Below are 25,433 nucleotides of genomic sequence, written 5' to 3' on the forward strand. Positions count from 1 at the left end.
CTATTGTATGCCTCCCCCTTTTCTCTTTGGTTTAGAAAGCCCTTTTAAAAGTATAGCGGATTTAATACTTGTAAATACCTCCATCTTGGCAACGACAACCATGTTTTTCTCCCTTGATATAAAAGAGGATTCCACCATGGCCCCTGCTTCTGCACAAGAGCCTACAAACTCCATAAGAAGGCAGAGTGCTGAACTCACTCTAAAATCTCCAAGTATTGGAAGATAGAATTCTGATTCCATACAGTGATTTTTCCGTGCAGGTATTAAGCATCCAGGAGGGAGCTAAAAGTCCAAAGTCCAGAAAATTTTGTCTTGTAGAGTGAAAGAGTTTTGTGCTTTGTTTGGTTCTAAAGTCTGAGACCCGCTGAAGTCTCTAATGATTTTGGTTTATTTCAGTCATTTCTCTGAGTCTAACCTAGCTTATTCATCTGTCAAAGTACATTTCTGCAATTTCTGATTGAATTCCAGTATTTTCTCAGAGTGCAGCAAACCCTTCTGTTAAGACTTTTCTAAAGAGTGTTTTGCATTTAAGACAATCAGGAAGACACGTTTCTCTTCCTTGGGGTTTAGGATTAATTTTGGAAACTTAACTTCATTTTGAACCAGATGGTTCAGTGGACATTTAAATACCTTTCCTGGGAAACCCTCTTTACAGTTGATGCGATTTCAGTTACATATGCTAAAGTGCTTACCACCTTATAAAGTTTTCTAAATAAAGGGTGCCAGTAAAAACAAATTCCTCTTTAATGCCCATAGTTCTCTGAGGTATCATTCTCAATAAGTATGTGAAAGCTTTTCTTTTATCAAACCTACCAGAATGAAAATGAGCACCTACTAGGTACTTTGTATGCCCACAGGTAAATAAGGTACTGGATCCGGAAAACATATTATTTAGGAAGTCAGATCCACTTTTTGTTTCATTCAGTAAAAAAGGTGTGTCTGTCCTAAGGATATTTAGTTGTTACAGCATGGAATTTAGTCTCTATCTTTACTTAACACTACAGCTGGAAGCTCAGTCTGGTAGCAGGCAAGGCTTGGCAGAGCTCTGGTACTTGGGATCCTGCCATTGCCCACCTTTTAATGATTGCCAGATATTCCTTGGGATACTACCCAAATGTAATGAGTTGCTGTTAGTGACTCAAAGAAAATAACAGAGTTGTGTAAGCTACTGTAACAGTAAGTCTTCGATGAGAGATCACTGTAATGACAAAGTTATGTAAAATACTGTAACAGTAGGTCTTCGAGAGATCACTGTAATGACAAAGTTGTGTAAAATACTGTAACAGTAGGTCTTCGAGAGATCACTGTAATGGCAAAGTTGTCTAAAATACTGTAACAGTAGGTCTTCGAGAGATCACTGTAATGACAAAGTTATGTAAAATACTGTAACAGTAGGTCTTCGAGAGATCACTGTAATGACAAAGTTATGTAAAATACTGTAACAGTAGGTCTTCGAGAGATCACTGTAATGACAAAGTTGTGTAAAATACTGTAACAGTAGGTCTTCGAGAGATCACTGTAATGACAAAGTTATGTAAAATACTGTAACAGTAGGTCTTCGAGAGATCACTGTAATGACAAAGTTATGTAAAATACTGTAACAGTAGGTCTTCGAGAGATCACTGTAATGACAAAGTTGTGTAAAATACTGTAACAGTAGGTCTTCGAGAGATCACTGTAATGACAAAGTTGTGTAAAATACTGTAACAGTAGGTCTTCGAGATCACTGTAATGACAAAGTTATGTAAAATACTGTAACAGTAGGTCTTCGAGAGATCACTGTAATGACAAAGTTGTCTAAAATACTGTAACAGTAGGTCTTCGAGATCACTGTAATGACAAAGTTATGTAAAATACTGTAACAGTAGGTCTTCGAGAGATCACTGTAATGACAAAGTTATGTAAAATACTGTAACAGTAGGTCTTCGAGAGATCACTGTAATGACAAAGTTGTGTAAAATACTGTAACAGTAGGTCTTCGAGAGATCACTGTAATGACAAAGTTATGTAAAATACTGTAACAGTAGGTCTTCGAGAGATCACTGTAATGACAAAGTTATGTAAAATACTGTAACAGTAGGTCTTCGAGAGATCACTGTAATGACAAAGTTGTGTAAAATACTGTAACAGTAGGTCTTGAGAGATCACTGTAATGACAAAGTTATGTAAAATACTGTAACAGTAGGTCTTAGAGATCACTGTAATGACAAAGTTATGTAAAATACTGTAACAGTAGGTCTTCGAGAGATCACTGTAATGACAAAGTTGTGTAAAATACTGTAACAGTAGGTCTTCGAGAGATCACTGTAATGACAAAGTTGTGTAAAATACTGTAACAGTAGGTCTTCGAGAGATCACTGTAATGACAAAGTTATGTAAAATACTGTAACAGTAGGTCTTGAGATCACTGTAATGACAAAGTTGTCTAAAATACTGTAACAGTAGGTCTTCGAGAGATCACTGTAATGACAAAGTTATGTAAAATACTGTAACAGTAGGTCTTCGAGAGATCACTGTAATGACAAAGTTATGTAAAATACTGTAACAGTAGGTCTTCGAGAGATCACTGTAATGACAAAGTTGTGTAAAATACTGTAACAGTAGGTCTTCGAGAGATCACTGTAATGACAAAGTTGTGTAAAATACTGTAACAGTAGGTCTTCGAGAGATCACTGTAATGGCAAAGGTATGTAAAATACTGTAACAGTAGGTCTTCGAGAGATCACTGTAATGGCAAAGTTATGTAAAATACTGTAACAGTAGGTCTTCGAGAGATCACTGTAATGACAAAGTTATGTAAAATACTGTAACAGTAGGTCTTCGAGAGATCACTGTAATGGCAAAGTTATGTAAAATACTGTAACAGTAGGTCTTCGAGAGATCACTGTAATGGCAAAGTTATGTAAAATACTGTAACAGTAGGTCTTCGACTTAAGATCACTGTAGTGGCAAAGTTGTGTAAAATACTGTAACAGTAGGTCTTCGACTTAAGATCACTGTAGTGGCAAAGTTGTGTAAAATACTGTAACAGTAGGTCTTTCCCTTTTTTGATTTCTCTAAGTCTTTTTTGATTTCTCTAAGTCTTTTGGGTTTCTAATACCATGACGGGAATGGACCCCATTCCTAAGTCAGAGTCTGATTAAAGAAGTTCATGAAATTAGTATTATTTCACGCTTTGATGTTAGCCAAAAGTGCTCTTTGCATGTGCCCAGCAATGACGTCTTCTGCAATTCATACGGTGTTACATGAATTGGTAACATATCTAAATATAATTGTAAATTCTTTTTTATAAGACCAGTTGCTCCTACTACTATTGGAACCGTCTGGGTATCTTTCTTCCACATGGCTCTCATTTCTGCCTGCAGATCAAGGTATTTTATGACTTTGTGTCTCTCTGTACACAAGACACTATAGTCACTAGGTGTGGCAATTTCAATGATCAATGCTACTTTTGTCTTTTTTTCTTGGATCACTATGTCTGGTTTTCTAGCATCTATCTTTTGGACTGTTGGTATTGGGTGATCCCATGTGATGTAAACTTCATCATTTTCTGTGATTCTCTGTGGCTCATGTTTCCAATGTTTTTCAGCCACTTTGATACCATAATGTTTGCACAATCTCCAGTGTAACAATCTCGCCACAATATTATGCCTTTCAGTATACAGTCCCTCTGCCATTAGAGCATCTCAACCAGCAATAAGGTATGTAACTGTTTCCAACTCGGTTCCACAAAACCTACATATGTCTGTTTCTCCCACATGTTCAATGCACTTAGTAAACCAACATGTACGCAGCCCACTATCTTGCGCTGCCAATATTAACCTTTCATTTCTTGATGTAAATTCACCTCTCCTTAACCATTCCGGCGTTTGTTCTTGATCAACATGAGGCTCTTCCAGAAGTTTTTTATACCTACAGCTATATTTATGTTTTTTCCACATTTCTTGCCTTCTCATCTGATCCTTCACCTTATATACTTTCTTTTCTTTTTTAGCACATTCAGTTTCTGCCTGGTTTTTATCCACTTCTGGTTTGATTTCCATTCCTGCTTGATGTCGAAATGCTTCTGCTAAATTAAGCAGAGATGTCATCTTAGATTTATTCTCCTCATGTTTCAAAACTTTCACCACATTTGGATCTTGTGAGGTTAATAGATATGTGTGGAGTCCCCCGATTGCAGATCTATACATGTAATCAATTTCAAGGAGGCCCAGCCCTCCTTCAGAACGGGGGATATATAATCTTGGTATACACTGATTTTTATAAATCGTTTGGTGAGCATGAAGCATTCTTCTTGTTTTGATATCCAATCTATCCAACGCTTTTTTGGGGCCAGTCAATCACTCCAAAACTATAAGTTAGGACAGGAAGAGCAAATTGATTTATAGCTTGGATCTTGTTCCTAGATGTCAATGTTGTTTTCAGGATTAATTTAAGTCTTCTAAAGTACTCCTTACTAAGCCTTATTCGCATTTGTTGATGTTTTATTGCTGATCCTTCATCAATTCCCAAGTATTTATACATCCCCTCTTGCTCAAGTTCTTTTATATCACATTCTTGTTTCGAACTGATGTTTTCCTGGTGCTGCAATTCTCCTTTTTTAAAGGTTGCTTTTGCACATTTATCAAGACCAAATGACATTCCGATATCATCTGAAAAAGTTTTGACAACCTGCAGCTGTGCTTTTAGTTCCTCATCTGATGAGCTATACAATTTTAAATAATCAATAAAGAGAAGATGAGAAGTCATTAGACTTTGTTATTTTCTAGAAGCCAAATTGTAGCCGTAGCCATGGCCTAGGCTGTTAAGTAAGCAGCTTAATGGGTTAATGGCAAGGTAGAATAACAAGGGTGACAGAGAGTCACCCTGGAATATCCCCCTTTGAATTTTTATCCCTGGGATAATAATCTGTCCTTTATCATGGCTTAATTGCAAAGTGGTCTGCCACTGTTTCATGGTTACTGTAATGTAATCAATCAATGTAGGGTGTATCTTATACATTTTTAATGCACTCTTTTATCCATGAATGTGGGATACTATCAAATGCTTTTTTGTAGTCAATCCATGCCATACTTAGGTTCTTCCCCTTCTTACATTTCTCCACTATAACTTTAACAACAAATGGTCCTGTGTTCTATATGACTTTCTTTTATTGTCCTTTTGTTATCCTGCCATAATTGAGTTTTCTTCTAAATGACTATAAACTCTGGTAGCGTTAATTCCCGTGTATAGTTTGTATGTTGTCGGAAGACAAGTTATTGGTCTATAATTTTTAGGGTAGCTTGCAGGTTCACTCTTAAGTAAGAGCATTGTTTTTCCTGTTAACCAGTGTGGTGTGTGTTCGGGGTATATATATAAATAGTTCTTACTCATGGCTAAATCATCGTGCAAAGAAGTTAATACTTTAAGCCAAAAGTTAGGTACTGCATCTGGGCCTGGGGTTTTCCAGTTAGAGGCTTTTCTCAACTTTGTTTCAATCTCTCTGGCTGTTATTTCATCCCATTTCATATCCTGTACCTTTAAACTTCTTATTCTCTCTTTTACTTCTTCTATCCATTTAGCATATTTGTTATGTTCCACAGGATCTTCATAGATCTACTTCCTCTTTTTTTGGCGGTCTATCTATTTCTTTTACCTTATTTCCCAGTTCTCTATAAAACTTTTTTGGGTCTTCAATAATTTGTTTGTTTTGTGTTTTTCCCTTATATTATCTTCGTATCTTCCAAGTCTTTCCCCCTGTTTTGTAATTTTTAGTTTATCTCCAATAGTGCATAATAGACTCTGGTCTGTTCTAATACCATGCATTGCTTTTATCACATCTGTCTTTCTTAATATTTTCATTGATCTGTTCCCTCTTCTATAACCTTCTAACAATGATACTTCTTGTCTTAGCTGCTTTATAGTTTTCTCTGTTAAATATTTTCATGATGGTATTCGCGGTTGCCCCCTCTTTTCCCTCACTACCCTATGTTCCTGTGAGAGAACTTTATCAGTTATTAATTTAGCAGCACAGTAATATATTCTGTTTATTTCTGTAATATCGCATGGGTCTCTATGGACAGTGGTAATTACTGTGTTTATTTGTTTTATCAGGCTTCTAACTTTTGGGGTTTTATTAACCTTCTGCAGTCTATTTCTCTTATTGATCTTGATATAGCTATCTTTGTCTATTAAATCAAGCAACTCTTCTCTTAACTCCTTTTCTTCCATACTGAGGGTACAGCCCTTGTTTTCCATTTCCTTTGGGCATTCTGTAGAAAGTTCTATAGCATCTTCCTGTGGCACATTCTCTTCAATTTCATCCTGTGTCATTTGTTGTTCTGTCATATGGGAACTCGCAAGCCTATCACTCCTCAACATTGACTGCATCAGAGTTTCCTGTTCCTTTCCTTCCTGTCTAGCTTCAAATGAACGTTTATACTGGTTTCCTGTGGAAGGCTCCAAAATATCTTGATATGGCACCTGACCAGTTACTTCCTGTTCCACTGGTTTCCCTTAATTTGGATATCCATTGCTCTATCCTGTTGTGGTGCTTTCTGCATTTGGTTTTCTACACTGAATCCTTCTCTTTGCAGCTGTTCCATTACTTCAATTTCTATTTCTTTGACTTCTCCATTACTCATCTCTTTTTCTATTTTTCCTCTTAGTCTTCTTATTTTTTTGTATTGTAAAGTTTGCCATTTCCAGATTCCTTTGCCTATATTTTTCTTCAAATATCTATGGTCCTGCTCTGTTTGTATTAGTTAGTTTTGCTTTCTCCTTTGCATAAATATTACACCATATTAATTCTCTTTTCCTTTCCCCTGTCCATATTTCTTCTTCACATGTCTCCTGGTCTTCTTGCTTTTCTTATTCTGGGGACTCACTCCAGCATATTGTGATGTAGTCTGTCTTAGACCTTCTACATTAAATCCTTCACTTTGCAGGCTCGCCATAACTTCAGCTTCTATTTCTTTAACCTTTAATTTACTAATCATCTTTTCTACATTATGTTTTTGTGTTATTAATCTTTTTATTGTGAAATTTTCCATGTCTGGATGCCTTTGTGTTTCTCTTTGAATACTTTTGAGACTGCCTTCTCTAGATTAGTTAACTTAGCTTTCTCCTTTGCATAAATATTGCACCATATCAGATGTCTCTTTCTTTCCCATGTCCATATCTCTTTTTTAGCTTTTTAAAATTGTTTTGTTATTTATATTTTTCCACTTCCTCAAAGGCTTCTTTTTCCAAAGAAATCAAAGTTTCTTGATCTGTATACTGTTTTTCAAAAATCTGTCTTCGATGAGAAAGTATCAGTGTAATGGCAAAGTTGTGTGACACACTGTAACAGTAGGTCTTCGATGAGAAAGGATCACTGTAAAGCAAAGTTTTGACCTTCCATCCCACTGTGTGGGGACTTTCAGTAGTTATAGTACACTTAGTTTATAAAAACTTGCTATAGTTACTTTTAAGTTTATAGCTGTTTTACTTACTTTTTTCTGTTTTATGAGCACTTAGGATTTGTTTTCCTCAAGCATAGCCAGACATATGCCATATATATACCACACTGTGTACTTGTAGGAAAAAAAAGTGATGGGTTACATTAGTTAGCCTGATCCTGATAAGCTGGATGGGAGACCAGGCAGGACTGGAATTTTTGGCTAGTTCACCTATCCTTTGGGAAGGTACAGGTCTGCAACCAAGGGTTAGAGTTATTCATGAAGACTAATAGCACTCTACATATGTAATGCACATTAGGAACGGAGGCAGGACAAGTGGCCAGGGCATACAAGAAAAGCCCTCGGCAGTTGTAAGGATGGTGCCAAACCAGGACTACTTGGTCTCTTGCTTGCATGCTTCCTCCGCTGCCTTACACCAAGAATTTCACCACTTGGGGCTTTGGTCCAAAGGGGTAAGTCAGACAGGTGTTGTAGAAAATGGAGTGGGGGCTGTAGGGCACAGCTGATGGCAGACAGCTGTGGTGGGAACCAAAAAAAGTGATAAAAATAAAGAAAGTAACTGACTTTTAGTGGCTCATTATTCAGTATGCCTGACTGGCGAAATGTATTATTATTATTATTATTATTATTATTATTATTATTTTATTTGTTTATTTTGCTTTAGCCAGACTTTTTTCATTAGTGAAAAGGTGTGCCTTACAGAAACATTCACAGTCTGTGATTGGGGGAGGGCTACACTTGTGAAGGAGAGGACTACATTGTGGAAGTTAAGTGTACAATTTCAAGTGTTGCTCCTCTGACCACAAGTACCTTTTAATTCTGTTGAGATTTTAGGCCAGAAGAACCAAAAAGATCATACTCAACATTGAGTTAACATTCACAGGGGACAGAGACTGTTCTGGAGGGCTGGCAAAACCAACAAAGCTCAGAGCATGGGTAAACCCAAATGTAATCATTTATTGTTACATTGACATTTCCTTAAGGAGCTACAGTTATGGTAAATGTCACAATTTCATTTTCCAAACTTCAGCATACATTTTCCCATATCAGATATTGATGTATAACCAATAGGATTTTTTTATTGTATATGTTTTGTTTTTCTTTTCCAGACGTAAGTTGGACCTGTTTGCAAATGTTGTTCATGTTAATAGCCTGCCAGGGTACAAAACCAGGCATAACAACTTGGATCTGGTTATCATTCGGGAACAAACTGAAGGCGAATACAGTTATATGGAACATGAAGTAAGTAAATACAATTATATAGCATAAACTGCATTTAGTTCATGTATCATTACTTTACTTACTTTATTTATTTGACATTTGTCTGGAAAGTCCAACTAGACATAAAACCCATTTTCAGCAGAGACCTGGGGAGAAAACTCCAATAACATTTAATACATTTACAGTAATACACAATTTATAATGCAAATTAGATAGCCAAAGACAACAGTACAGTATTTACATTTATAAGTATTTATCATTTTTAGATAACAAGACAGCTTAAACTAACTAGTTAACATGTTTGTGTTTCTACAGCTTTTCAAGTTAACTTGTTTATTAACAGAAGAGAGCTAAGAATAGGCTACACAGATGAGTCGTCTTCTTTCAGCTTTTCTCAGTTAGGGGTTGCCACAGCGGATCACCTGTCTGCTCATGATTGGCAGTGGAGTTTTTTATAGTGTTGAGTTGCCAGCCCAGCGCCCAACCTTCCACAGAAGGCACACACACATACGCACTCACGCCTAGGGCCAATTTAGAGTGCCCAATACACCTACAGCATGTCTTTGGGAGGTGGGAGGAAACCAGAGCACCCAGAGGAAACCCACGAGACCACAGGGAGGACATGCAGACTCCGCACAGAAGGCACCCCCGCCAAGGATTGAACCAGAGAACCTCTTGCTGTGAGGCAGCAACTCTAACTGCTGCACCACCGCAGCTGCCCAGGCTACACAGATGTGTCCTTGCTAAAGTGAAGATGGAGGAGATGAAAGAGGGATGGTGGAGAATAGAGAGACATGAAGAGCAGAGAGATGAGAAGAGTGATGGGAAGAGGAGAGTTGGATAGAGGCAGATCAGAAGAACAGAAAGGATGAGGTTTCATTCTGGTGTGAGGCAAATACATGATTAGAGTAGAAAGTCTTTTAGTGAGTGGTAGGTATTAATCTAATATCCAGAGAGATATTGTCCCAAACTTTGGCTATGGAGTTTGAGCATAGAGAATATGTGATGGACATTTTGGCTATTTGAACTGTAAGTTGTTTTTCAGATGAACAAAGGGGTTGTTAGGTAGGTAATGATTAAGAACAGAGGTTGACACCAGGTCATGCTGAAGGACTGTATAACATTTTGTGTGCTTAGAGAAGTTGGGTATATTTCTGAAGAGGTAGCCATTTTGAGGATTTGAGTCCAATGTAATGATGGGAAATGTTTGGCTGATTTGCTGCAAACCTAGCCACTTTAATTTAACATAGTTATACTTTTCATGTTAGACTGGCCTATAGGTTGGTTAGAGTGGGGGAAGCATTGAGTAAGGTAAGAAGGAAATGTGAGCTGGTAAGTGTAGATCTAGAAAGATTGGTGAGAAATGTCTTTGATATATAAAGTATTCTATGTTTTTAGTGTGTTTTTATGGACTTTTGAATGTGTAGGTCAAATGTAAGCTGGTCATCAGTTATTACACCTAGTAGTTTGGTATGGGAAATGACTTCTATAATAGCGCTGTTTAATGATGAAATACAGAAGTTGCCTTTGTTAAGTGTTAGGGACTTAGGAAAAATAAGAATATTTTTTTTGTCGGGGGGGGGGGGGTGGTTGAGGAACGATTGATTGATTGTTGGTTAACCAATTTTCTGTGGAATTAAAGGCATCTTCTGTAATGGTTTATAGATGGGGAGAACTGTCTGTTGAGCAGGTGAGAGGGGTATCATCTGTGTAATGTCAGAAAGTGTCACCCATTAAAATGGGATGATCTGTAGAGTGTGAGAGTTCGGTCTGGTGGACTTCTATGTGTCTAAATGTAGTGGGGTAGTGAGCTACCCAGTAGAAACTAAACAGACATTTTCCATTTAAGTGTAAATTCACCTATTGTTACTGTATTGTGATTACTAAGGTTGCAGGTGATAGTTATCCATCATTCATATTTGGTTAACATATTTATATCTTACCTAACCACCATGCAGACAATTCATATAAGGAGAATGTAGGAGGTAAAGTATAAACAGTTAAAAAAAATTAAAAGAAAAAGAAAAAAATGCCCTATACTGTATATGTGCTAGAAAATATACAGTAACTATAATGAAAAATCCCTTGTGGTGGAAACATTTGATTTAAACAGCTAGATATCCCAAATAACAGCCACACTCCTGGAGAATATTAATATTTATTCATTAAGCGCTTTTATTTCTTAGAATAAAGAAACTTCTTCAGAATAAATTCATTCACCAAACCCAACATTTATATACCCCTCCACATCACATTCCACCAATCCCATTAAAGTAACAATACACATAAAAAAATCTCTTAAAGGGAAATTACTTTACACAAGTCCAGTTTAATTTTTGACAAACATAAATATAAAAAAAAATGTTGTTACTTCAGGTTTTTACATATGACAAAGTTTTTAAAGTACAGGCTATTTTATTTGTGATCTGTAAACTGGTTTCATATTGGTTGTCTGCTTGTCATAAGAGTTGACTTTTGGACTGTCACTCAGCAACATTGACTGTCATATTTGCCGCTGTTTCCTGCTCCTTCCCTTGCTGTGCAACTTCAACTGAACTTTTGTACTGGTTTCTTACTAAAGGCGCCTGAGTATCTTCATGTGGCAATTAATCATATGCTTCCCGTTCCACCCGTTCCTCTTAATTTGGGGACTCATTTTTCCATCATGCTGTGACGTTGCCCGAGATGGATTTTCTACTTCACTTCACATTTCTCCTTAAAGAAGTCTTTAAGAGTCTGAGTTCGCTGAAATGTCTGTTCTGATAACTAAGATTTTTGAGGCCACTGATCTTTTTAGTTTTGAATTTCTGTGGTATCTCAAGTTGAGTGATGTGTCTAAACAAATACATGCCAAATGTGCATTATATTCAATAATGGGCCTGATGTGTTACAGGTAAAGGAGAATTAATGCTCTTTTGGATCTAGAGGAAGTGCTTTTGGAAATTACATGAGCCAGACACAAGACTTTCCTAACTATTCTGGAAAATTGGTGGTCAAAAAAATAAGGAATTATCAACAAAAATGCTTGGATGTTTTAAGACACTGACTGGAGAGATATGTCGCCTATATGTTATGTGAAACTATTTTATTTACCAAAATGAACTCTACTAAATTTTGTCACGTTTAATTAGAGGCCATTGCCCGTTTTATTAGTTAATAGCAATAAATCATGTTGGAGCACTTGTGAGCTAGTGGACGATCAAATAACAGCATCCAATTTGCAGTTGCTGCAAACTTCGATAACCATAGACCAGGCCAGGCCTGAAGGTTTGAGAAATAATTGCCAGATTAGAAGAGGGCTTAATACTGCACCCTGTGTTACACCACACTGTGTTTTAGAAGTAATAACTACGACTCTTAACTACATGGGTTCTTCCAGACAACCAGTTAGCTATCCAGTGCTCAGAATGCCTGCCTTATAGTGCCTGAGAAATAAGTTTTTACTGTAACATTGTAAAGCTTTATAGCTAGTTTCAGTATACTTCACTGTACTCCTTTATCTGTTTAAAAACTTTCATTTTGTGCTCACTGCTGTGATAAATATTTCTGTAGTGTTTACTATCTAAAAGAGTGTAGGCTACTAGCCTTAGTATTTTCCCAGTTCAGATTTGCTGTCTTTGGGGCTGTTTTTGCAGTGTTTGTTCTGACCACTTGACCAGGCCAACTTGAATTAACAGAAGTCTTTCTTTACCTTTGTGGCAGGATTGTGTTGATTGGCTGCTGGCTAGTAGGGGTTGGGTGGTCTGAGGCTTGGAGTAAGCACTCATTGGTTCTTTTGAGCTTTTTTTTTTTTTAAAGTTGTCTAAGGTTGTATCTTCTGGTATTTAAGCCCTAACTTTGAAAGGATTTCTGTCTATGCACACTGAGCTGAGTGGAGAAGGGGCATTGACTACAACTCTGATCTGAGATATATAACAATAAGTATCCTGTTTTTTTGGCTTATGTATACTAGTTATTGCTTCTAGCAATTTATATATAGCACTTTTTACTGCCTGCTGCATACTTTTTACTGTATTTTATTTCTATTAACTAATCTGCATGGTTAAATTAAAATTGTCTGCCTTACAGTGCCTGAGAAATAAGTTTTTTACTGTCACACTGTTTGTAAAGCTTTATAGCTAGTTTCACTGTGATCCTTTATCTGTTTAAAAAGTTTCATTTTGTGGCTCACTGCTGTGATAAACATTTATGTAGTGTTTACTGTCTAAAAGAGTGTAGGCTGCTAGGTTTAGTATTGTTCCCCACCCTCCCTCTCTGTTGGTGTTTTGCTGTTATACTTGGTGGCTTTGCAGTTGCTCACCCCTACTGTAAATTTGATCTGGGACACTCCTCTCAGTCTAGTGTCATTAGCTCATTCTACCTAATACAGAGAGAACATCTGAGAAGTCCAACCCACTTAGTTTCTTTCCTTCTGTTCTTCCTTTCTCCCTTTCTAAAAAAAAAAAAAAAAAAAAAAAAAAAAATTGCATGAATCTCCTTGTGTTCTGACTGTGCTTCTCAAACATTTTTAGTGCATTTATTAAAACTGTATTTGCCTTAATATTGCTACAACTCAAGTGCTCTAGGTTGCACTGCATTTGAATTGTTTTAGTGTGTTTTAGCTGCTTTTCTGTATATATAGACTTTTCTGTATATGTAGACTAGCTACTTACTCTACTGCATTACTGCCTCTTAAATCATTTTTCAGTTGTGCACTTGCTTCATTCAAAAAGTTTTAAATTGCTAATTTTGTAGAGTTTTAATTGCATTTACTGTTTAGGGCTACACAATCAAGTGTGTTAGCCTTTTCTGTGTTTATTTACTGTATTACTGCATTGTTTAGCGTGTTTTAACAAAAAAAAAATACTATCTTGTTTGCTCATTTCCTGCCTTTCCTAGCTAGTATAGTCCAGATCCCAGGTTTTGCTTGTTTCAGGACTTTATTCTCTGTGTTCAGAGTTATCCAGACCTTGCTGTGGTAGAGGGACGTCCTACTGCTTACTAGTGGGAGTGGTGAGCATTGTACTGCATATCTAACACTAGAGGAGTGGTTTCCAGCTTTGAAATTGTAATTTTATTAGCCATTTTGGGTTGGTTTCTATCCCTTTCAACTTTCTGGCTTAAAAACGCATGTGTTTGCACATTTTTCGCATCGTGCAGCACCACGGGACTACGGTTAAACTATTCCAGGTGGCAGAAAGTCTGCTCTTCAAATTTTCCCTTAGAATTAGCTGGTTTCTCAGTAGTAGCAGTAAAATTTGAAGCCCTGTGACTAGTACTTGCTCTAGAACCTGCTGGAAAACACTAGGAAGCCTTAAACTGATACAAGCACTCAACTCTCCTTGTTAATAAGGAGAAGTTAATCGTAGGCACTAAACAGCCTATAACTGCAAAGTACCTTGCAAAGGTAAGGGATAACAGCTGTTGTACTTTACAAAAAAAGCACCTAAACAGGCATGTCCAAGAGTCAGCTTCCGGTGATTTCTCCTGTCCACCTGGTGAATCTGGGCATATTGGGGCAATGCAGCAACTGCCTCATGTACACAGACAACCCTCTCTTCCTACCACCCAACACTACAACCTGTGAGAGATGCACTTACATAGCCAAACTGGAAGCAAAGCTTCTCTCCAGCCAAAATTGTGCTAAACAGTCAAGAGGAGAAAGCAACACATAGCCCTTCAAAACCCACACCGTCAACACCCACACATAGCAACACTAAGCCCACATATGGGGAGGCCCTTAACATTAACCTGCCCAAGCAACAAGGACCTCCAAAGCTGAAATGCAAACAAACACCAGTCACAACCAAAGTGACACATAGCTCACAACACCAGTGTGCCACCCAACAGCACAACAGCCCCTAAGGCAAGACAAAGTACCCAACACTTTAGTCATAGGTGACTATAGTCTGGCACACTGATGTCCCACTCATCAGGCTGAGCAAGGAGAAAATTCCAGTCACAGCTGCCTGTCGGGTCCCAGGATCTGCCACATAACGCATGCACTCAAGTCACTCCACAACAAGTACAAATACAATTCTGTCATTGTCCATGTCCATGGGAGATCGCAGATATACCCCAGGGATTACCTCAGTTTCACTGCTCAACAGAGGCACAGCAAAATAATGGGTATAGTTCCCTATACTAAAGGGGTGGCGTAAGCCACAAAACTATGGGCTAGGCTTGTAAATGCCCTCAGGCAGATAGCCTAGTATGAACCTATGAACCTATGAACCTATGTTGAAGTGAATGACTTGAGATGTACCTCCCTGGACTACATGAAAAGAGACATGGAAGAGCTCTCTGATCATGTGGCCCAGGCAGGTATGACCCTAGCCCTGAGTAGCATCCTGCCTTCACCCAGAATGATACCACAGTATAAGGACAAAGTGACTGACTTCAACAATTGGTTAAGCTTCTGGTGTCATTCACAGGGGATCCAGTATCTGTCTGCCTGGGACAACATGATCGACAAACCACGATGCTTTGCCAGGGATGGGTGTGCACCTGTCACCCCTGGGATTCAGGTTACTGGCTAAAACTCTTGCCACCCCTATAGTGCCTTTTTTAGGCAAGGTTCAAAGGACAAAACCACCACCATAACAGATACAAGCATGCAAAATCTGAAGGTAATGCTACTCTATGCTAGAAGTCTAAACCTCAAAATGCACTCGCTCAAGGCACTCCTAAAAATGGAGAACATCGATATCTGTGCAGTAACTGAGACCTGGTTCAAGACTCCAAAGAGCACCCCTGCAGTACCAGGCTACAACTCTTACCACACATTTTGGCTACTAAACCAAGACCGAAACACTAAAGGTGGAGGAGTGTCCATATTCACACCTCCAGGCTAATTGCCCAACACAATGCATCTGACATTCTCCAGATGTAATTAATACTAGGTAAGACTGCAATCCAAATTGTAGCTTGCTACAGGTTCCCCACCATGCCTCAAGATTCTCACTACACCTTTCTAAACATACTGTAAAATATTAAGATACAACCAAACACCTTAATACTGGGTGATTTCAACTAGCCTGCCATTAACTGGGAAAACTACTCGGGTGCCAACACCTTTTCCCAATGGTTCTTGGAATTCATAAATTCCAACGCCCTGGATCAACTAATCCATTGTCCCACCAGGGGCTCCAATATCCTAGACCTGGTCATTAACAACATGGGAGATAGATGCTCCACACCAGTGGTCACCCCCTCATTGGTCAGGTCTGACCATAAGCAAATCATCCTTGATATCCACATCCCACCCCAACCCCCCAGTAAGGAAACCTCTGTACAAAACTTCTCCAAAGCCAACTTCATGCTACTTAAGTCAGAAGTAACAAACTTCATGGCACCCATGCAAATGGGAGCTGAAGGTTCGACTGCTGAATCCTACAGTAAGGCACTGTACGAGCACATCCACTCGTGCATGAATTGTGCCATCCCAAATAGAACCAAGACACTCTCCTCCAAAAAAAAGGAAGCCAGTCTGGTGATCCCCTGCCCTAAACAAACTATACAACAGAAGGAAGAAACTGTTTCAGGAAAGAAAAGAGGAAAATCCCAGAATGCAAAATACTCCCTTACCAGCCTCAGTAAGAAGCTGAGATCCCTCATAAAATCCTCCAAAGCTAGTTACGAAAATCAAATTGCCAAAGATTCCAAAGACAACCACAAGGCATTCTATAGTTATGTCAAGAATCTAAATGGCAATGCTCAGATCTGCTCTGCGCTACAACAGAATGGCATTAAATATACTGCTCCCAAGGATATTGCCAATATCCTGGCAGATCGATTTAGTGCCAACTTCATCCCCCTCACACCCCCTAAAGGGCTCATCTCAATACCAAAAGATTGCCAAATTCCGGTAATCACGGCCACACAGGTAGAAACCGCACTCTCCAAAGCTAAGAATACAGCATCCATAGGACCAGATGACATCTCAGGCTGTGTACTACATGAACTCCAAAATTAACTGGCACCTCACGTAAGTGTCATGTTTAATCATATCCTCACCTCAGGCTTCATACCCACTGAGTGGAGCACAGCTACAGTTATCCCACTCCACAAGGGGGGATCCGTCTTGGATCCTGGGAACTACCGTCCCATCAGTCTGACAAGCCTGATCTTCAAGGGCATGGAACGCATTATTATGGAACTCATAAACAAAAGACATTGGCAACCTTCAAACACTGGACCCCACCCAGTTTGGGTTTGTGAAGGGCCGATCTTATCTCCTGAACCTGATTGACTTCTTCGAATCAGTCTCCAGAGCTGTGGAGGAGGGTAAGGCAGTCCACACAGCCTATCTGGACCTCACCAAGGCCTTCAACACTATCCCCCACTCTGGAATCATAGATAAACTTATGAAGCTGGGCATAAATCCCTACGTCACTTGATGGGTTGCCAACTGGCTTACTGACAGAACCCAGACTGTAAAAGTAGCCGATTCCAAATCCAGCTCCAGACAAGTGACAAGTGGAGTACCTCAGGGTTCAGTCCTGGGACCACTCTTGTTTGGCATCTACGTCTGAAGTACAGGCCAACACTAAGGGACTCTAGCTAACAAAGTTCGCAGATGACTGCAAACTGGGAGCCATTATTGAATCCCCAAATTATGTGGATATTCTACAAAAGGGCCTTACAGAAACAGATGCTTGGTGCCAGAGCCATGGGCTCGAGCTTAATGCCAAGAAATGTATAGTTATCCCCTTTGGGGAAAAACATGTATCCATGAATTACCACATAGGTGGCAGTACACTAAACACCGAATGTGTGATGAGAGACTTAGGGACACAGGTGGACATTGGTCCCACCTTCGATAACCACATCGCCACAACAGTCAGGAAATCCTTCTGTGTGGCACACCTCATCACTAAGGGCTTTTCATCCAGAAAAAAGGAGGTCATTGTCCCACTGTAGTCACCCCTCATTAGACCCATTATAGAGTACAACGCCCCGTTTGGTATGTACCTCACAAGACTTCTGCAACAGCTGGAAAGGCCGCAGAAATACCTCACTAAAAGAATCACAGGCCTAAAGCAGATGCCCTATGCTGACTGTCTAAAAAAACTCCAGCTATACTCTGTGGCATATCGTCTAATCAGAGGCAATCTCTGCTTAACATACAAGGCCATGTCAAACCCTGAGCTGTTGGACATGCTCCACTTAAAGAAATCCCAATCCCTCAGAGCCACATGCTCCTGGGATCTATACCTTGTCATCACAATGAACAAAACATGCTAGAGGGAAAGGTTCCTTACCCAGAGACTCTCCCATACTCTGGAATAGACTGCCCATACATGTCAAGCAGAGTGTGCCTCCTTGGCCCTCTTCAAAAGGAACCTTGACGATTGGATGGGAGATAGGAAATTCACCGGGAAGTAAATATTGTGGAAAGAAATATCTGGGGAATTGTTTGGCTGGGCTTGTGTAGGCCCTAGGGCCGATAGCCTAGTACCAACCTATGAACCTATGAATAAGGATTTATATTCAGATTTACAAGTCTGTCAAGGCCTGCATTGTAAATATTGTCAAAGGCCCTGGCCAGAGCCATTATATGTCTGTGCTTTATATAATGTGTAACCATTATTCTCCGCTTTGGCAACTCTTTCAAACAACTTAATGAAGTTAAAGAGGTAGGACCTTCCTCTGACTAAGCTGAATTGATGAGGGTGGGTCCACGGTTAAGAGATTTGTAATATCCAGATTAATGAGGTCTGATATATGTTCCATAGCTTTATGTATGAGGCTAGGGAGGCCAATGGGTCTGTAGTTACTGTAGTTTGTGGCTGGGCCACCCTTGTGCAATTGTATTACATGGCTGTTTTTTATGCTTCATGAATGTAGCCAGTGGAAAGACTTTATAGTATATATATATATATATATATATATATATATATATATATATATAGCAGGGGTTCCGAAATGCTATATTTGGTACTGATAATCAGACACCCTGATATATTGTCATGGCCTATAAATGAGGTGGTGGTAGCTTTTGAGAGGGCTGAAATGACTTGTTCCATAGGACCTAAAAAGGATGACTGGAACTGTGAAATCTGTGGAATACCTGTAGCTTTGGTTCAAGTAAAATTTGCACCAAATATGTTAGCTTTGAGCTTTTTTTTTTCCCTTTTGAGGCAGTGAACAGTGTTATTGTGGAATAGCTCCAAACGTTGTGTGTTAATTCTTAACTTTTTGGCAGTTAAAGAACAGATCTGTAGTTATTTTTGCTTTTAGTGGCTATTTTATATTTATACTTAGCACTGTGTTTTTTAATGATTTCCTTAAGCTGTTTGCTAGTTTGCTTAAATACGCTGTCATGGTAGAGAGAGACCTCACATAAGCTTTAAGTAATTTATTTATTTTGTTATACATTTTTGGTATTCCACCATAGTGATTTACTTTTAAATTTCTCATATATGGTGCATATAAGGACTGCCTTATTACACCTATTTAAGTGAGAGTGGAAATCATTGGCAAAGGCAGCGGCTTTAGCAATGGGATCCCTCAGAGGAGGATTACAAGGGAATTTATTTAGATCACCAAGTAACTGAAGAAGGTTTGCTTTTGAGAAATCCCTAAAGACAGAGGTTTTTGTAGGGGAAGTACCTCCAGTTTTAAAGGAAAAGGTCACTGTTTATGGTCTTATTTTAACATGCAATGAGGATGCATGTGGAGGAGTGTAAGAGATCGCCATATTTGTGAAAAGATAAGGTATATTGGGCCCCTGTTAGGACAGCTGACTGTTTGTAAAAGGGAGCTAACATTTATAATGATAAGAAAGAGTGCATGCTGACCATTGGCAGTGTAGATCAGCCAGCTCATTTATTTATTTTTCAACGTATTTATTGAATTAGCACTTAAGACATAGGCAAACTTACATTTATATAACCAGGTTAACATGTTCACGGTTATGTACATCAAATACATTGTTTTATACAATTGTCATCAATCCATCATTACATAAATTGCTCAATTCTCGCCCCCCCTTAAACCTCACTCCTTTTCCAAAACATTATTTTGCATGTATTGTTCCAACAATTTCATTTTTTCTATGTAATTTGTTCCTACCTTTTTCTAAAGGTCCCACTTCTACTTTTATCTGTGTTCAATATTCACTACTTCAAATACAGTTCGTTTAGACTTTGATTTACATTTTCTAGTAATTGCTTTTTTTGGCAGCCATCAGAATTAAACTTAACAAGGCTTATTACGGCTTGGCAGTTCAGATACTGTGTCCCAGCTCAAAATAATCCTTTCCTTAGTTACACCCATTTGCTCACCAGTATTTCTGACAGAGTACTCTGCAGGGATTTTTTTTTTAGTCTGCCAACTCATTACACTCCCAAAACATATATTCCCAGTTGTATCTTTTTCCCCCATCACACGTCCAACATTTGCCATCATTCTGAGGAAAAAAATCTTTGGAGTCTGCTTGGGGTATAAAAATACGTATACAAACACTTCCAGGCAAAAATCCTAAATCATCTAGACTTTGTTGCATATTTGGAAGTCATACATATGTCCCTCCCATTGTTTCTTTGTTTATTGCTTATCCAGTCTGTCTTCTCAATCTTTTCTAACCTCCTCTGATTGATTCCTACAGTTATCATGCAGTTTTTTATACGTCCCACTAATGATCCCTTTTTAATAACAGCTTCTGTTCTAGATTCAACTAAAACCTCTACAAGCGCAGGTCTTTCACTTAGGATTCCCCCATACCCTACTCTTTACCTGTACTCTGATATCAGTCCCTGATAGGGAAAGCAATATGTAGCCTGCAGTCTAAATGTTTTCCTGGCTTTTTCCCATTCTTTTACTTTTCAATATCTAGTTATTTGCTTCCAATACCTTGGTTCCTTTGCCATTTTTCTCAAGTAAATTCCAGCCCCCTCTTGCCTGTTCACTGTACTCCTAATTTGGAGTCAACCCTATCAGCAGAATCTCCTTTCTCAATTCTCCCATTAGCTTATTTCTGAGAGTACCTTCTGCTACTATATTAATATAATACTCTATATGACTGTAGTTATTCTCCTTAATGATCTGCGTCCAAAATCCCATTCTCTCCTTATTTCTTGAATTTCCCCCATTTCATTATCATCCCCTTCCACTATGAATTATAGGTTTCTGCTTGTGTTATGTATATGAGCCTTAACTGTGTAGCTGTAAAATATCCCTTCAAATCAGGTAGTCCTAAACCGCTTTGTTCTGTTGGAAGGGTCCACTAATCCCACTTGCCCCTTTCCCCTCCCAGATAAAATTCTTCAATTCTTTATTAAGTACTGTCTTCTCTGGTTAATAAAAATAAACCTGACCTGTACATAAAACTAAAGGAACTAAAAACATTTTCACTGCTTCTATTTTGCTATCCATATCCATAAACAAGAGCTTTCAGTTTCTCAGTTTTTGTATTATGTTATGTTTAGTCTCTTCCCACATATCCTTAGCTGCCGTAACATAATCCTTTTTAATCCATACTCCTAAATGCTTCATTTTAATGTGTTCCCATAAATTTGGGTATTTCTGAACTGTGGGTACATAGTTTACAGCTACAGCTTTTGTTTTGTATTCATTAATTTCATATCCCCAAAAGACTTTAAATTGTCTCACAATGTTTCAAAACACTGAGATGCCCTTTTCTCGATTTACAATGTACAAAATAACATTGTCTGCAAATAAAGCCAACTTTGCTTGATACTGTAGAAATTTTGTCCTTGAAATTCTGAATCCCTTATTTTCTTTACCAATGGCTCTAAATATGAAGCAAGCAACAAAGAAGAAAGAGGACTTTATATGAAGAAGAAAATGAAAGTGTTAAGGAGAACATGAGAAATGTAACCTTAGGTAGCAATATTTTAAAGGGTGGGAAGGAGAGAGTTGTTCCTTTTTCAGGTAAAAAGTGAAATCTGATGATTTTTAGATGACAGAGATGGTGAATGCTGAGGGTGAAGTTAGGTATAAGAAGGGATCATATTATGCAGTTAATTACAGATTATGTTAAAGATTTGCATATGGCAGAACAGCTGGAACAGGATTTTTAATAGAGTGTAAAGTCTTTGCATGGTAAACTGAGAGAAAGTCTAGAGCAAAGTATTTCAGTGGTAGAAACAGAAATTACTCTGAAAGATGATAGTTTGCCTGAAACAGGTGATTTTGGTTGTTTTTTATAAGTTAGAATACCAATTTTTTGCAGATTATTAATAAATGATTAAATATGCTAACTGATGACATGTCTTTGGGGAAAAAGGTGAAAAAGTATATTAAAAATTGAAGAACACTTAATTTCTTTCTGTATTATGAGTCACAGTCAACTCAGAGTGATTCCTCCTGTATTGCTAATTTATATTTTATTAAGTTTTTGCAGAAGTGATTTAATACTGTTCTTATAGTATATGGAAAAAAAGTGTAGGAAATCTGGCTGTTATTAAAGAGATTGTTGACGATCTGTAAATGGGTACAGAAGGGTGGTAAAGTAATATTTTATGGTAGGGCTAAAGCACTCAACAATGTGTATCATAGTCAAGCCTGTGTTATAATAGACTAGTATGGTATAGGATATAAAATAATACATTTTTTGTCAGTTAATGGTAGAACATGAATGATAGTGGTAATTAACTGCTGGTTAGGGAATAGGATTATAACGGGAAAGGGTTAAGCATGGATATCCCATGAATGGTTGATCTTTATTTTAGTAATGAATGTGGTTGTAGGGAGTTGTACTAGTAAACTGCATGATGTTGAGTTGGGATCAGAACAGGAAGTATTACAGCACATAGCTGTGGTTTACAATGATGATGTGGTGTTAATAGCCAACAATAAGATTTAAATTGAATCATTACTGAAACAAATACATTGCAGTTTGGTTATATAGGACTACAATCAAGCTTGAAAAAGTGCAATGGGTTTCCTGATTAGGTATGAGTAATAGAAGGTGTGTATTTTTTCTTAGAATGATTTTTCAGCACTGAGACAAGAATTTGGACAACAAGTGGTTATTAAGCAGCAGAAGAGTGATGTATTATTTGAACCAAAATAAATATTGCAGTCCTTTGGAGGACTTCTCAGTTATCCTTTGAGAGAAAGACACAATTATTTCTGAGAGATTAAATAGCTTATGCAGGTGAATATCTTCATACCTTCTTGGTACCTATATATGGAGCAGGTGAATGTAACTTAATAACCTGGTGGTGACTTGGGTATTGGACCTGGGCTGGTGTTGACTGCCTGAGCAGACACTTTTCCACCTCTATGAGCTGCCTTTTAGTTGATGTTGTCCTGGCAGAGTCTTTTGCCGTGGTATTCTTGGCATGAAATATCATATTGGTGACCCTTCACTACAAGGGATGCATTAGGGTAGTAATAGCAGGTACATGTCCATCTTGTACACAGACCTGCATGTGAGAGATAACATATTCAGCACAACACTTCTGCATATCAGTTCTGCAGGCATATTGGAGTTACAAATGCAACTCTGCACCACTGGGTATATATTTGCCTGTAATGCTGTTCATAAAACTGTTATGTACCAGTATGTGTGCCATCGGTTGGGGGGTATGAGGCATATGTTCTGGCTTTGCTGTGGTATGTTATTATTATGCTTTCACAGGTGTCACTGGGGGAAGATCTAGCACAATAGAGGAGGCAAATCCCTGATGTCAGCAGGTCACCTGGGGCTGACAGTGATGACATTGTCTGTATGACACAGTCATGTCACATTGAGACTGTCAGGACACTAACAGTGGAGAGCTCACACACATCTCCTACATATGAAGGTGACCGTGAAGGGGCAGGCTGGATTTCTATCATCACCAGTGTTTGGTACTCGACATCTTGTGAGTGTGAGTCCCACCCAGCTACACAGGAGTCACCACCTCAGACGGTATCTGTTAGTCCCACTTTCTCTGATATGCATGCACATACACTGTAGAGGAGACTGATGTTGATGGGCATCACTGCCATGACTCCCGGTGTTTTGCTGACATGGGTACCACAGGTAGCAGCAATCAGCAAATGTGCAGATCAGTGATCCAGGCACAGAAAGCTGCTACACAAACCATAGTAGATATACTGAGCATGGTGCATGGCCTGCACGAAGACATGCACCATCTGCATGCACTGCAGGATGCTGTGCAACACCTGTCAATTGGCCAGTCTTATAAGGACTCAGAATGGGTCTATATCATTTAATCAAAACGACTAACCATTGAACACCTATTTGTCAAACTTAATCTATCGAACGCTAATTCCGTCAAACATTCATTTAAGTGAATCTCTTCCCAGGGAGAAAAACAGTCAGCCAACCTAGCAACTGTCACAAAAAACACATTATTTAACCCCCTATGTGGGGGGCTACACCCCCACACCCCCCCCCCCAGCTAAATATACCAACTCCGAGATCACACTACAGTGAGGAAAGGGGCAAATTCCCGATGATGGCCAACAAGTTTTTTTCCCTGGGAAAAAAATTCTCTTAAACGAATGTTTGATGGAATTGGCGTTCGATAGATTAAGTTTGGCGAATAGGTGTTCGATGGTTAGTCACTTCAGCTTAATGATATAGAACCAGTTGGAACAAACATTGGCTGCTTATATCATTAGTAGCTAATGTGGCATTCATTGATATGCCCATGAAGCAGGTGACAACTGCTCCCATAGTGCTTCTGTTGGCCATACCAACCATGGTCATGCAAAGGTTTGAATGCAGGGTAGATGCTTGCAAGCTGGGTTTATACAGATGGCACACAGTGATCCAGAGACCACATCACTGTCCACAGGCAACCAACACCCTTGGACAAGGCCATTATACCAGTCAAAACTAATATTCATGCTTAGGCTTCACCAATGGGGAACCCTCAACAGATTGTTCACTTCAATTCCTACATTTCTGTTCTGTCCATATCCCCTGTTTCCAAACGGAATGCTATGCTTATCCATAGCCTTTTGTCCAGGTCATGGATGACATCCGTTTGTTGAGTCCCAACATCCAGTACCACATCAGGGTTCCCATACACTCTCCCTAAGTGCAATACTGTCCCTAATGCGGAATGCATCAAGCCTTGAAACTGCAGGGCCACATGGTACATAAGGCCAACATTTATGAACATTACAGCTCCGCCCCACCACTGAAAGATGCAATTGTTGACTCCCCTCAATCTGCTACCCACATGAATGGCTAGCATGTCCACCTCCCTTCACCCTTACTTATATGACAGCATGGCTATCACCAGTCACTGTATCCCACTCCTCCTGTACAAATGATTATGACTGTAGCCTGCCCATCCTCTTGTCTGTGTGGATAAAGTAATGTATTGTACACAATGTGGGCAGTCAATGCACTGTAATGCATTAGGGAATGCATCAGTTTTATATGTTGACTCATAGCTGTGGACCAGACACTCCCACTTTGCTAGTGTGGTAATGTATTGCATTTTCTTCTGCCTTAAATGGAGTGCTACTGCACCCAGTTCTTCTGCCAGTTCTTGCACTGGACTTCTCATGTACTGCTGCAACAGGTATGTCAGGCAGTACTGTGAGTTCTCATGTTGTATCTGCTTGTATGCTACCATAATGGGTAACATGGCTCAGCACAAATATTTGGCTGTAGGACTTAAATGTATACTGCATTGCATTACCAGAAGTGTACAAGCTATGGAAGCATCTCGTTAAGAGTCCAAACACATATTCAGTAATGCTTCATGTCTTTATGTAGTGCTGTATGCCATCTCAGCCATGTTCTCACAGGTTTAAGATGGGGTCATCATCCATGACTTCAGCACATATCCTGTGCCA

General features: G+C 38.8%; 1 protein-coding gene across 2 annotated transcripts in view; it reads left to right on the top strand.

Annotated features, from left to right (window-relative positions):
* IDH3B (isocitrate dehydrogenase (NAD(+)) 3 non-catalytic subunit beta) overlaps positions 1–25,433 on the top strand; it is a 687,127-nt gene that overhangs the window by 275,185 nt on the left and 386,509 nt on the right. For both annotated transcript variants that reach the window (XM_044063995.1, XM_044063993.1), the window contains exon 6: positions 8,549–8,681. In XM_044063995.1, the coding sequence (XP_043919930.1) occupies positions 8,549–8,681 (133 nt within the window). The remainder of the gene's footprint in view (positions 1–8,548; positions 8,682–25,433) is intronic.

The sequence above is a fragment of the Protopterus annectens genome, chromosome 2.part2 (genome assembly GCF_019279795.1).
Source record: "Protopterus annectens isolate FY-2018-M chromosome 2.part2, PAN1.0, whole genome shotgun sequence".
Classification (NCBI taxonomy): Eukaryota; Metazoa; Chordata; order Ceratodontiformes; family Protopteridae; genus Protopterus; species Protopterus annectens.